The 14,153-nt window shown below is 47.6% G+C and overlaps 1 protein-coding gene across 1 annotated transcript in view; it reads left to right on the top strand.

Annotated features, from left to right (window-relative positions):
- LOC138745005 (glucose-6-phosphate isomerase-like) overlaps nucleotides 1-11,678 on the top strand; it is a 34,602-nt gene extending 22,924 nt beyond the window's left edge. The window contains exons 8-18 of the mRNA XM_069902011.1: nucleotides 419-463; nucleotides 1,462-1,515; nucleotides 1,990-2,050; nucleotides 2,156-2,199; nucleotides 2,732-2,884; nucleotides 3,455-3,584; nucleotides 5,350-5,426; nucleotides 7,292-7,420; nucleotides 7,526-7,601; nucleotides 8,441-8,507; nucleotides 11,284-11,678. Coding sequence (XP_069758112.1) covers nucleotides 419-463; nucleotides 1,462-1,515; nucleotides 1,990-2,050; nucleotides 2,156-2,199; nucleotides 2,732-2,884; nucleotides 3,455-3,584; nucleotides 5,350-5,426; nucleotides 7,292-7,420; nucleotides 7,526-7,601; nucleotides 8,441-8,507; nucleotides 11,284-11,407 — 960 coding nt within the window. The 3' untranslated portion in view covers nucleotides 11,408-11,678. The remainder of the gene's footprint in view (nucleotides 1-418; nucleotides 464-1,461; nucleotides 1,516-1,989; nucleotides 2,051-2,155; nucleotides 2,200-2,731; nucleotides 2,885-3,454; nucleotides 3,585-5,349; nucleotides 5,427-7,291; nucleotides 7,421-7,525; nucleotides 7,602-8,440; nucleotides 8,508-11,283) is intronic.
- Nucleotides 11,679-14,153: the final 2,475 nt, after the last annotated feature.

Raw genomic sequence — 14,153 nt, 5'->3', positions numbered from 1 at the left:
CCCAAAGTGTTGATCTCCAGAGGTCCCAGGAACACTGGGGCACTTCTGTTCAGGACCAGGCATCCTGGCTGCAGTCCAGGCCAGCACAACATGTGCAGGGGGTTGTGACCTGATGTGACATATCAAATGATCACACTGCCTGGCATATCACTGGTCATACGTATCAACCAGAAAAGTGTCGAATGGGGCCAGTCATAGGTAAATGAGGCTAGCTCTGACACCATGAATAGGATGGGCCAAAGGGCCTGTTTCTGAGCTGTAGACCTCTAAGATGGAGACAGTTTTTACGTGCCAGTGAGGTTTGTCTGGGGTACAGCTGGGAGTGTTGTCCAGGGGGTGGTGAGATTCCTGGGTGCCTCCCCCTCCCGACTTTGAGTCCAGTGGGAGCACAGGTCTATGTTTCCTTCTTTCTTCACAGCCAGCTGCCGTGGCCAAGCACTTCGTGGCCCTGTCAACCAACACAGTGAGTAGTCATCAACCCAACTCTCTCCTCGCTGCCCCCCTCACCTGGCGTCTGTGACCTCTGCGCCCCAACCCCCCACGTTCCCCCAGCAACCTGGCTAGGTAACAGCACCCCTAAGCCTAGTTAATCCCCTCTCCCACAGCAGGGGCTTCATATCCTCATTCACAGAGATGTCAACAGTGATCGGTGTCGAGGAGATCTCTCCGTCCCCCATGAATTTGTTGGAGGGGGAGTGGTCTGCCATGTTCACCACGAGTCTCCAGTTTCAATGACCCTCTGCCAGCTGGCCACACTAACTGGCAGTCTCAGACAGGTGCTGGCTCGCCAATTCTGGTGGCCCCATTTCCAGCAAAGGGAGTTACATGAAAGTGTCTTCCCCCCACAGTTTGCTGCCTAACATCCTGAGACTAAGCACGACTCCTGAAGGCCTTCCTCTCTGTTTGCGCCATACCCTGGTATGGATCCAGGTCTCAGTTTATGACTCAGCCAGAAGATGACAGGGTTGAATTGGGGCTGGAACCTGAGTGAGGACAGTTTCCCCCAACCCGGTTCAGTAACCTCAGCACTGGGAATAATCCACACCCATTCCTGAACATTCACAGGGGCTACAGTCTGGACTGTCCAAGTGAATGCACTACAGGTGTTTCCCCAGCCCACTCCTACCTCACCCCCCGAACCTGTCTACTCTCCGGTCGAACACCAGTTATACACACACTATCCCCACCAACCGTGGTTTCCCCTACAAGCCTTAGACCATTTCTTCTCTTGGAAACGTTGATGGTTCTTTGTCAATGGGCCAAAGTCCTCTAACTGTAGCAGTTCCTTCACCAGTCTTGCAGTGCTCCAGAAGATGGCTCAAATTCACCTTCTGGTGACAGTAAAGGGTGGCTGCTTTTGCCAAAATCTGGGAGCCCCACTCCAGGGAGAGGATTCTGGAGATGCTGTCCTTTACCTCTAATTGTCTCCCTTTGCTGACTGGACCTTTGCTTGTTCCACAGGCCAAAGTAAAGGCATTTGGAATTGACCCAAACAACATGTTTGTGTTCTGGGATGTAAGTACGTGACATTGCTGGTGTTGGAGCTGAATGCTCAATGTTGCAAGGAGGAGCAAGCCTGGGGAAGGGTGGTCCAGGGTGCTCTGCCTGGAATGCGTATCCCGTTGGGTGGAGTTGGGAATTGTCCATCGATGGTCACCATTGACGCCAGCTTTCTGGCATTCTGCCCAATGCCGAGGGTTGGGGGGGGTGTGATGGGGAGAGAAGGTAGATCCGGGGCAGGGGGAGGGATGCTACGTTCCTTGCTTCCTCTTCTTATCACCTACCTTTCCGGAAAGGTGCTTGGCATTGAGCATTGTAACGCCAGGGAGACGGGCTGCTCTGCTCCCAGACACCCATGTCCTTCTTTGCCCTCTCACTTGCACCCTTCTTCTCCACCATAGGCTCTATCAGGGTTCAGTTCTAGCCGTTGATGCTGGATTGGGACTGGAGCGAATGTGGCCACTCACATTTGTTTTTTTCTTTTTGCAGTGGGTTGGCGGACGGTTCTCTCTCTGGTCAGCCATCGGACTGTCCATTGCATTACACATAGGTAGGCACAGCTATTTCTCACAGCCGTGCTAGTATTTGGTATATTCTTCCCCAACCCCTGTCCTGGGAAACTCCTGGCACAGTAATCCTTGCCTCTGTCTTCCAGGATTTGAGAACTTTTCCCAGTTATTGAATGGAGCCCATTGGATGGTAAGTAGTGATAGATTTTCCATCCTTTTCTCTCTCAGGACAGTGGGGCATTTCCCCATTCCCACCTACCCTTGAGGGGAACCCTCTCTGTGCCTAGGGCTGGTCCAAAGTGTCTGATACGGGTGGTCTCAGCTTGATCTGAAGGTCCCAAGTGGGCCTCAATCCCACTGATTGGAGGGCAGGCTGGTGTTTCTGCCTCAGTCATACAACACGGTTAGCGCAACACTATAACCATGTCAGTGACCTGCATTTGAAGCCTGACCTTTCTATAAGGGGCTTGTATATTCTGCCCGTGTTCCTGGGTGCTCTGGTTTCATCCCATGTTCTTAAGCCATATGGCATTGGTGAGTTAATTGGTCACACGGATGTAATTGGGCAGCGCAGCTTTATGGGCCAGAAAGGCCTGTTACCATGTCGTATCTCTAAAGAAACCGACCTTTTGGCCCAACTTGCCCTGCTGGCCAGCCCGTTTCTGTAACACTGTTATTGATGTTTGCTGATCACTGCTGATGGTCTGACTCTTTCCCTGAAGGACCAACACTTCCAGCACACACCTCTGGAGCAGAATGCCCCTGTTCTCTTGGCTCTGCTGGGGATTTGGTACATCAACTTCTACAACATGGAGACCCACGCTCTCCTGCCCTACGATCAATACATGCATCGATTCACTGCTTACTTCCAGCAGGTATAGTAGCTCCAGCTCAGCTTGGCTCCCCTCCAGCGCACGCCCCCATGTGTGTGTCACCAACATTGTGTGTCTGTAAATGGACTGGTGCCCTTTATCAGTGGTCGGGGAATTTTCCTGCTGCTTTCCCAGCTTGACTGCAGGGTTGGGGGTGTGATGTAGCTTGCAGTGCATTGAGCAGGTGGTGAAGGGAGGAAGAACTGCCGATACTGGTTAAACCCCCTCCTGGTGTACCAGTGCCATCAGAATGAAAATCTGGAGTGTGAGGTGACTAAGGGGGGGGGTGAGGGAGACAGGACAGTTGACTATGAATGACACTTTTTAAGGGAGGGTTAGTGTTGGGTCTGGTGCAGTCTGAAGTGAATTGTTTATTGTCCCGTGCACCAGAATGGGTTGTACACAGCTGTTGCGCTCTGATGTCACTTTGCCAGAAAACCACAACAATGGTGCCTGTCAGTGCCACATGAGAGTGTTGCTTCACTGACCTGACTCTATGGGCACCCATCTGTATCCACTATTGCTGTAATTGGTTGATCCTCACCCACTCCCTGCTGTTCTCTTGGTTGACAGGGTGACATGGAATCCAATGGCAAGTACATCACGAGCAGCGGGACACGGACAAACTACAACACTGGGCCCATTGTGTGGGGTGAGCCTGGCACCAATGGGCAACATGCCTTCTACCAGCTCATCCACCAGGGTATGTCTTGCCCAGGATGCCCTCGGGTTGGGGGTAGGGGAGGAGAGAGAGGTAGGTGAGGGAGAGAGCAGAAGGTGGGGGCAGCATTAACTGGCAGAAGGGTGACATAGGGTGAGGAGGGAAGGATTTCATGCCCTGGGGTGTGGGGAGGACCAGGCATGGATTCAACAGGAGTTTCCCAAAGTGAGTTGGAGAGAGGAATCATTCACAGGTTTAATCCAGTTGGTACTGCTGAGTCCATGGAACTTCCTTACTGGGTGGCCAAGGTTCTGGTTCACTTCCACCACTCGTGCACAGACTGATCTCAGAGTGTAGAGACAATTTAATCACCCCCACCACCAATCTCTGGAAACCTGAGGTCCCTGGCTGGTCATCAGCTGCCTGCCTCTTCCCCCCCCACCCTCCCCCACCAACTTGGGGATTCCCTCCCTGGAGTTGCCTCCTGATTCGGGCACTCCACCTCTTTTTTTTTCTTTTTTTAAATTTTTTGTTTTTCACACCATAAACCACTGACCAAGATACATACATTTTCCTTTTCAAATATATACAGTGTAATTTTCTTCCCCCCCTCCCTCCTCCCATCCCACCCTCCCTACCTCCCCCCCCATTCATTTAAAGTACAAAATCTAAGACACATTAAACCAGTCAAACAATGTTGTCATTCAATAAAAATAAACAAGAAATTCCACTGAGTCAATTCTTTTCATTTCCTTCTCCTTCTGTCATTTTAGGTGGTAAATGTCCCCGGTAGGTTTTCTCTATTGTGTTTCATGTATGGCTCCCATATTTGTTCAAATATGTCAATATTATTTCTTAAATTATGTTATTTTTTCTAATGGAATACATTTATTCATTTCTATATACCATTGTTGTATTCTCAAGTTATCTTCCAATTTCCAGGTTGACATAATATATTTTTTTGCTACGGCTAGAGCTATCTTAACAAATCTTTTTTGGGCACTCCACCTCCATCTGGCTTTGGATCCTCTGACCTAAATCATCCTGTGGAGACCTGCAGTGTTTACCCATGTCAGTGGTATGAGGCCATTCTGACCACCAGCCCCAGTCTGCCTCCCAGCAAAGCCTTCGCCCCCCACGGGGCCTGCACTCCTTCAACTTATCGTCACCCCTTTGAATCCTTTTGCCAATGATCCACACACTAAGGACAATTTAGTGAGGTTGATTAACCTATTGACCCACACGTTTTTGGGATACGGGCAAAAGCCAGATTGCCAAGGGGGAAGCCCAGGGAGAACTGAAAACTCCACACAGTCAGCACCAAAGGTTACAATGGAATCCAATGGCAAGTACATCACGAGCAGCGGGACACGGACAAACTACAACACTGGGCCCATGGTGTGGGGTGAGCCTGGCACCAATGGGCAACATGCCTTCTACCAGCTCATCCATCTGGGAGGCAGCAGCATTAACCACTGTGGAGGGGTCAGATAGGCTTGGTAGGTTAATAGCCTTTGTATAGGTGAGTGACAGAATCTGGGGCAGACTGATGGGGGAAAATAAGCTCAAAATGTAAATGGTTAGCATGGAGTTGGGCTGAAGGGCCCGTTTCTGTATTCTATGACAGAACTTGCTCTGGAGAGCTCCGATCTGCTCTTTCACTGCCCAGAGGCTCACAACATTGGGCTGTGTTCGGTTGGGAGGGGTGAGATGATTGCTGTGTTTGGGGGGACGTGGGATAGCTGGGTCTGAACTCACTGTCGAGCTCTGATCACACCACCATGTTCCTCTTTTCAACTCTCCACAGGAACACGGATGATTCCTGCTGACTTCCTCATCCCTGTCCAGACACAGAACCCAATCAGGAATGGGTTGCATCACAAGGTAGGTATCTGAGTGCTCACCAGTTGGTGCGATAGGGAGGGATTAACCGCAGAGTTGTGCCCAAAACCGAGGGTGACGAGGAAGCACAACAGTGAGAAACACAAAGAGTCCCGGGCCAGAGTGTTGACTGACCATCTTCATGGATGCTGCCTGACCCACTCCAGTCCCTGCAGTTTTCCCCTTGCTTTCCTGGGATCACTGTTGATCTCTTTCTGTAACCAAGATCTTTTTTTTCTTAATATTTCACACTGTAAACCATACTGACCAAAATACACAGACATTTTTCTCTTGAATATATACAGTGTAATTTTCTCCCCTTTTTCCCCCCTCCTTTCCCTCCCTCCCTCATCCCACTTCCCATTTATTCAAAGTTCAATCTATAAGATACATTAAAACCATTAAACAATGCCATCACTTAATAAAAAAAAAAGAAATTTTATCTTTTATATACTGAGTCAGTTCATTTCGTTGTCTTCTCCTTCTGTCATTGTAGGTGGTGGAGGTCCGTGGTAGGATTTCTCTAATGTGTTTCATGTATGGCTCCCATATTTGTTCGAATATTGTAATGTTATTTCTTAAATTATATGTTATTTTTTCTAATGGAATACATTTATACATTTCTATATACCATTGTTGTATTCTCAAGTTGTCTTCTAATTTCCAGGTTGACATAATACATTTTTTTGCTACAGCTAGGGCTATCCTAACAAATCTTTTTTGTGCTCCATCCAAATCGAGTCCAAATTCTTTATTTCTTATATTACTTAGAAGGAAGATCTCTGGGTTTTTTGGTATATTGCTTTTTGTGATTTTATTTAATATCTGGTTTAGATCTTCCCAAAATTTTTTCACTTTCTCACATGCCCAAATTGCATGTCACCGTGTCTGCCTTGCTCCTCTTTTGCCCTGCCAACAAGATGTGTAGCCCCTTCTGCCTTCTATTTTCATAGCCCTAATAGTTTGGTTTGCTTTGTTACACTAATTAACTGCTCCAACACCACAAAAGGACCATCTTCACTGTTTTTGTCACCTTTTTCTTACTGTCAGATAACGAATACTATCTTGTTTCTTTTTAATTCAGTCATGTATACAGTACATTTTTTTGCAAAGTACCTAATTGCAGCAAATAAGAATTTTGGTGTTTGTCTACAGTGTCTATGACTTCCCAAAGGACATTGCTTCACACTGTCACTCGGTGAGAGAGATGACCAGCTCCTATCCCAGGTCTCCAGTGTAACCTCTGCATGGACACCTTGGCCCCAGTGGGTGGTTTACAGGCGAGGGGGAAGATTGCCCTTCTTCACTGATGCAGGGGTTGTTTATTTCCTCAGCACCCACGTCTGAGGTGTTTTCCACATCTCAAAAGATTCTAGACTCCAATACTTTTGAGCACTGTCTTTAAAAACTAGAACAAAAAATGGTCTCCAGGAGGAGAGGACACCAACCAATCCGGGTGAGAGTTTTGCGACATAAAGGATACTGTTTGACCAACTAAGTTACTCCAGCATTTTGTGTTTTTACTTCTACAGATTTTCATGATTTACTAGGGGTAAAGGGATTATCTGATTGGCTGGGAAAAATGTCCCTTTATTGCCAAACCAATTGGTAGAGAGTATGGTACCACTCGGGTTAATGCTGGCTCACCAACCACAGTGATGCTCTTCACCCCATGGTGCTCCCCTTGGCTCACCCCCAGGTTAGCTGCTACTGCCCCTACATGACCTGCCTTTCACCTGAGACTCTCAATGGATCTCTAAGCCTGGGGTTGATCAGGCACCATGGTGTGGGAGTGTCTCAGGTCCAGCCAGGGTGGAGATGGGCGCTGTCAAAATTCAGCTTCCAACACGTCTCCTGTCATTTCTCAGATTCTTCTGGCCAACTTCCTGGCTCAGACAGAGGCGCTGATGAAGGGGAAGACATCAGAAGAGGCTCGTAAGGAGCTGCAAGCAGCTGGGCTCAGTGGGGAGACTCTGGAGAAGCTACTTCCTCATAAGGTAAGGTAGGGTGCCCAATCCAGTCCCACACTGGGAGACTGTCCTCTCTGTCCCCCTCCTTCCTCCAATACTGTGCCCTTTTAATCCCTCCACTGCTCTCTGCAGGTGTTTGAGGGGAATCGTCCCACCAATTCCATTGTCTTCAAGAAGTTGACACCATTCATGCTGGGAGCCCTAATTGGTGAGTGGAGTCTCTTGCAGGGCCTTTGTTATAGCTGGGTCCATATGCCAGAATCCCCTCCCCAAAAGCATGATCCAAGACCTCCACCAGAAGATGGCAGGGATTCCATGGAGCTTTCCCGCACCTCATCAAGGGGCATCTGGAGATGAGCAGTCAATGCTGGCTTTCCCAGTGACCCTCTATTAAAGAGGCGGTGGAAGATGTGGGTGGTGATTCTCTGCAATCGGGTCGAGGGTTGCAGTCTGGCATTCTGCCGGTGTTTTTCCAACTGCTCCCAGGTCGTGCAAAGCCAAGACCCTTGGCCTCCTCTGCACACCCATTTTGCCCAAGTAACTGAGAGAGTTGAGTGGCAAGGTTTGGGGCTTGCTTCAACCACGAGATGCAAAGGATCGGGGTGAAAGGTGTGATGTTTAAAGGGAATATTAGGGAGAACTTCCCACAGAGTGTGGTGAGGGTATGGAATGAACTGCCAGCTAAAGTGGAGAATGTGGGGTTCAATTTTGACATTTAAGAAAGATTTGGACAGTTACATAGACGAGAGGGGAATGGAGGTCTATGGTCCAGGTCAATGGAGCTAGGCAGAATAATAGTTCGACATGGACTAGATAGTCCAAAGGGTTCGTTTCTCTGCTGTCGTGTTCTATGAAGCTTTTGAGGTGAAAACACTGCTTCTGCTATTTCAACTGCATGATTGCAGTTGGTCTTCATTGAGACTGTGGTTGTTGGACTGGGTGTATTTTGAGAGTGTGGCATTAGTGGGGGTGTGGAGGGGTGTTGTGTTCTTGCCTATGGAGGGGTGTTTGTTCTTGCCTCTGACAATGTGGTTTTTCTCTTGGCAGCAATGTACGAGCACAAGATCTTTGTGCAGGGAGTCATCTGGGACATCAACAGCTACGACCAGTGGGGGTGAGGACAATCAGCCTGAATGTACTCTGGAGCTGTAGAAATGGGAGTGTTAGGTGTCCAGGCAATGCCACTCGCTCAGCACAGACCAAGGAGAAAGAATAACATGAGATTAGTTACAAAAGAGGATAAAGTCCTTGGTCCAGACAGCTGAGCATTTTAAAAGAATCTAGAGTGGAGATATTAGGAGTCCACTTACACTGGTTAATAAATGCACAGAGGGAATATTGGTAGAAATTTAGAACAGTCCAGGGAACAAGGAGAGCTTAACATCATAAAGCCACAGAGTGGTGCAGTATCAAAGAAGCCCCTTTGCCTGCTGTGGCTGTGCCACCACCATACATTTCTTCAATAATCCCACTTACCTGCATCTCGCTGCTTCATTCAAGTACCTGTCCAGATGCCCAAGAAAGTACAGTAAAACCTCTTATCCAGAATTCAAGCAACTGGCAAAAAAAAAAATCAAGGAAAATTAATTGGTTAAAAAAATTACGGAAGTTTAAAAATAGCTCCTCACTGTTAGTTTGCAAATCCATGCAACACACAATCTCAAGCAACTAGAAAATTCACCAGTAGGTGCTGGATATCAGGGGTTTTAATAGAATCTCTGCCGAAGGAGGGAGGGAGAGAGACTGGTTAGTGTAGATTTCAAACAGCAAGTGGAAACGAAGGGTGAATGGGCTGGAGCACTAAATGTCAATGTGTTTAGGGGTTCCAAATAGTAGTTTAGTGGGGAAGACTGAGTGTATCCAGTAAGGGGTCAAGGTTTAGAATTGTTTGTTGGGTAGCAGGCAGGTTAAAATTCAAATTTATAGTTACGGAATCATACGGCATGGAAACTGGCCCTTTGGTATTTGCCCACCACGCTGACCAAGTCTACGAACACTGAGGTCGACTGCAGTGTACAAATGTGCGGAAACTCAGCAACTCACATGGTATACATAGGAAGTAAAGGGGAGCCAACTTTTCAGTTCTGAGCCTATTCCTTCCTGATGAAGAGCTCAGGCCCAAAACATAGACTGCCTTTTACTTCCTATAGATCAGTGGTTCTCAACTTTTTTCTTTCCACTCTCATTACACTTTTAAGTATTCCCTATGCCATTGGTGCTCTGTGATTAGTAAGGGATTGTTCAAGGTGGTATGTGGGTGGAAAGGAAAAGTTTGAAAACCACTGTTTGAAATGTACCTCATTGACTTGTTATGTGCACTGTTTCAGAACTCCAAAAGAAATGGGCCAATGACAATTTTTCTCAAGCAAAATATTTCAGTAACAATTGGGTCTAGAGCACTGATTCTCAGCCTTCCCTTCCCACTCACATCCCACCTTAAGCAATCCCTTATAATCACAGAGCACCTATGGCATAGCGATTACTTAAAGTGGGATGTGAGTGGAAGGGAAAAGGTTGCTGTAGATGCTGCATGTCTCCAGCTGTTCACACTTTGGAGTACGGTGTTCCACCATGATCGGTGCTGGCTTCAGTTATCGGTGACTTGCAAAGTATCACTTTCTAAGTTTGCAGAGGCATGTTTTGGAAGGGCTGCCAATATTGAGGCAGGTTGCTGCAAGCCCTGTTATGCCCATGGGCAGAATGGGCTTGTAACTGGGATTATTGTTCCTGCTTTCACCACCTCTGCAAGCTCATTCCTGTTGTGTGAACACAGAACAATACAGCACAAGAACAGGCCCTCTAACCCACAATACCTGCACTGAGCATGGTACCAGTTCAATAAAAACTATCTCCATGTGATTGTTTCCCACCGTGTGCTTCATATCCATATGTCTATCTGAAAGCCTCTTAAACACGATAATTCTATCTGCTTCCAGCACTCCTTGCAGCCCCTTTCAGGCACCCACCACTTCGTGTAAAAACACACCCTGCACATCTTCATCTCCCCGACCCCCTTTACATCTTAAATGCGCGTTCTGTAGTATTTGTCATTTTTACCTGAGGAGGAAGACTCTGACAGTCCACCCTATCAATGCTACTCGTCATTTTATACACCTCTATCAGGTCTCCCCTTGGTCTCCAATGCTCCAGAGAAAACACCCCAAGTTTGTCCAAACTCTCCCCCATAACTCATTACCTTCTAATCCTGGTAAACCTCTTCTGTAGCCTTTCCAAAGACTCCACATTTTTCCTGTAATGGGGCAATCAGAATTGTACCAAAGTGAAAAAACTTACCCATCAGATCCCCCTGTGAACATCCTCCCTCTCAACCTGTACTCTTTCGGTTTGAACATCCTTTCCACGAAAAGCAGACACTGGCCTGCAACACTATCTGTCACAAACATTGTATCACTCATCAGGTCACCCAGCAACCTCCACTCAAAGCGAAATAGTCCCAGCTTTGTCCAATCTCTCTGATAACTCAAGCCCACCACTCCACGCAGCATCATTATCCCTCTGGCCTGTTATTATCCATCAAGTGGGATGTCCAGAACTGTACACAATACTTTTTTTATATAACATGATGTCCCAACTCTTATACTCACTGTGTCAGCCAATGAAGGTCAGCATGCCATACACTTCCACCACCACTGATCCTACATTTAGGGGACCATGGACTTGTACCCCATGGTCTTTATTCAACAGCAGGAAATGGGAGGACTAGCTTGGTCCACAAGGGTGCATTTGGCCAAAGAGCCTATTTCCTTGCAGTATAACTGACTCCCAGGAACCGTTGGACTTTTAACACATCAACTGCTAGATGCAAATGAGGTAGAAATAGGAAGAGTGGCTTCTCTGCCCAGTCATTAACTAACTCTGGTTGTTTGCAGCGTGGAGCTGGGCAAACAGTTGGCCAAGGTAATTGAGCCAGAACTCAGCACCGCTGACCCTGTGACCTCACACGACAGTTCCACGAATGGGCTCATCACCTTCATCAAGAAGCACCGTACCTGAACTCTAACCTGCTCAGACCCAAATGGACCTGACACCAGGCCCTTCCTGCAGGAAGACTCCTGCTGCCTGGTGCAGCTTTGTACCCTATGTTTAACTCGCCCGTCGTGTCCAAGGTCACTTTACATTACCTATTGCTGACCACACTGACATGTCAGTCTGTGAGTCGCAATGAAGGTACAGTCTGTCTGTCTGCTGTTCATTTACTGCTAGGTTCTGCACCTGAGCACACAATGTAGAAACAAACCAGTTTAAAATAAAACTTCATATCATATCTCTGCTGGGTTTTTTTTTTGCTGGTTTCTCCTCCCTGCTCCTTTCCAAGGCTGATGCCCTGACTCTGTTGCCCCTCATTCAGCACAGGGATGGTCTGTGGTGGGACCAGACCCTAACCCAACAGGGAAAGGCCAAGCAGGCTGAGGAGTGCAAGAGGATGAGGGGGTGTCTCATAGAATTGAACAAAATCACGAGGAATAGATTGGGTGAACACAGAGTCTTGCGCAGGATTGGGGTATCAGTAACCAGAGGACAGAGATTGAAGGTGAGGGGACAATATTTAACAGGAACTTGATGGAACGTTTTTACAGAGAGTGGAGGAGGGGGGGGTTGAGGCTGGTACAATTGTAATGCTTAAGCAACATTTGGATAGATCTATGGATAGGATTCGTTTAGACCAGAGGTTTTCAATCTTTTTACACACAAATCACCTTACTAACCACAGAACACCTATGGCATAGGTTATCAGGTGGGTGGGACATTTTAGTTGGGATGGGTAGGTTTTCCCTGCAATGCTGTTCTGACAGGTGAGCTAAGGTGCTGCTCTTTGGGTAAGGTCATTGAAGAGAGAGGCCCTTTGGCCCAACTCATCCATGCCAGCCAAATTGAACTAATGCTGGTCCTATTTTCCTGCGTTTGCCCACTGTCCCTATGATAGAAAAATGTGATTCCGGCATCTGAAGATCTTTGACCTCCCAAAAGTTCAGTGCCTCACACCTGTCCAGATTAAACTCCAGGTGCTATTTCTCGGTCCATATCGGTAACTGGTCTACATCCAGTTGTATTTGATACCCCTCTACATGGTCCATGACTCTGCCAGCCTTGGTGTTGTCTGCAAATTTATTAACCCACCAACTAAATTTTCAGAAAAGTCCTTGTAAATCACAAACAACAGGAGTTCCAGCACCTGTTGAACCCCACTGGTCACAGACCTCTAGTCTGAATAACGTCCTTGCACCACAATTGCATACAACACTACAGATCCAGTGCATCTACACTTTCTGAATCAGCCTACCATGAGGAGCCTTGACAAACATCTTACTAAAGTCCATGTGAACAATTCTCCCTCATCAACAATCTTTGTCACCACTTCAGAAAAAACACTCATATTGGGAAGAGATCTCTGCCCCTCACAAATCCAAATTAACTACCGCCCCTGATCTGTCCCTACACTCCAAATCCAAGTATCTATTCCAATAGCTTCCCTAGCATTTCTTTGGCTTGGCTTCGCGGACGAAGATTTATGGAGGGGGTAAAAAGTCCACGTCAGCTGCAGGCTCGTTTGTGGCTGACAAGTCCGATGCGGGACAGGCAGACACGATTGCAGCGGTTGCAAGGGAAAATTGGTTGGTTGGGGTTGGGTGTTGGGTTTTTCCTCCTTTGCCTTTTGTTCGTGAGGTGGGCTCTGCGGTCTTCTTCAAAGGAGGTTGCTGCCCGCCAAACTGTGAGGCGCCAAGATGCACGGTTTGAGGCGTTATCAGCCCACTGGCGGTGGTCAATGTGGCAGGCACCAAGAGATTTCTTTAGGCAGTCCTTGTACCTTTTCTTTGGTGCACCTCTGTCACGGTGGCCAGTGGAGAGCTCGCCATATAACAGGATCTTGGGAAGGCGATGGTCCTCCATTCTGGAGATGTGACCCATCCAGCGCAGCTGGATCTTCAGCAGCGTGGACTCGATGCTGTCGACCTCTGCCATCTCGAGTACTTCGACGTTAGGGGTGTAAGCGCTCCAATGGATGTTGAGGATGGAGCGGAGACAACGCTGGTGGAAGCGTTCTAGGAGCCGTAGGTGGTGCCGGTAGATGACCCATGATTCGGAGCCGAACAGGAGTGTGGGTATGACAACGGCTCTGTATACGCTTATCTTTGTGAGGTTTTTCAGTTGGTTGTTTTTCCAGACTCTTTTGTGTAGTCTTCCAAAGGCGCTATTTGCCTTGGCGAGTCTGTTGTCTATCTCATTGTCGATCCTTGCATCTGATGAAATGGTGCAGCCGAGATAGGTAAACTGGTTGACCGTTTTGAGTTTTGTGTGCCCGATGGAGATGTGGGGGGGCTGGTAGTCATGGTGGTAGCTTCCCTAGCATTAATATGAGGCTTATTGTATGGATATTTCCTGGTTTATCCTTTTTTACTCCTCAATCAAAGGTATAAATGGAATTTAACTCTTATTTGTCCAGGTTCAATTCCATCTTCTGTTCCCTTTCCCCCTTGCCCACTGCTACTTGAGGGACCTTCCCTGTTCATGTACAACTCTAAGCAGTACAGAGCCTTTAGCCATTCCCTGTGTGATGTAGCCCTGTTTCCAGAGCAGTAGTACTTCCTGTGAGACGCTGAGGTAGGAGAATGGTGTTAAAATAATTAAAAGGTGCTCACAGACTGTGGTAGGAGAATGGTGTTAAAATAATTAAAAGGCACTCAGACTGCTGGGTGAGCAGAAGGGGAGAGCTTATCCAAATGGATGGGACTGTGCAGCT

Source organism: Narcine bancroftii, chromosome 10 (assembly GCF_036971445.1).
Source record: "Narcine bancroftii isolate sNarBan1 chromosome 10, sNarBan1.hap1, whole genome shotgun sequence".
Lineage (NCBI taxonomy): Eukaryota > Metazoa > Chordata > Chondrichthyes > Torpediniformes > Narcinidae > Narcine > Narcine bancroftii.
Note: the sequence above shows the minus strand (reverse complement) of the source record. Positions and strands in the feature narration are given on the sequence as shown.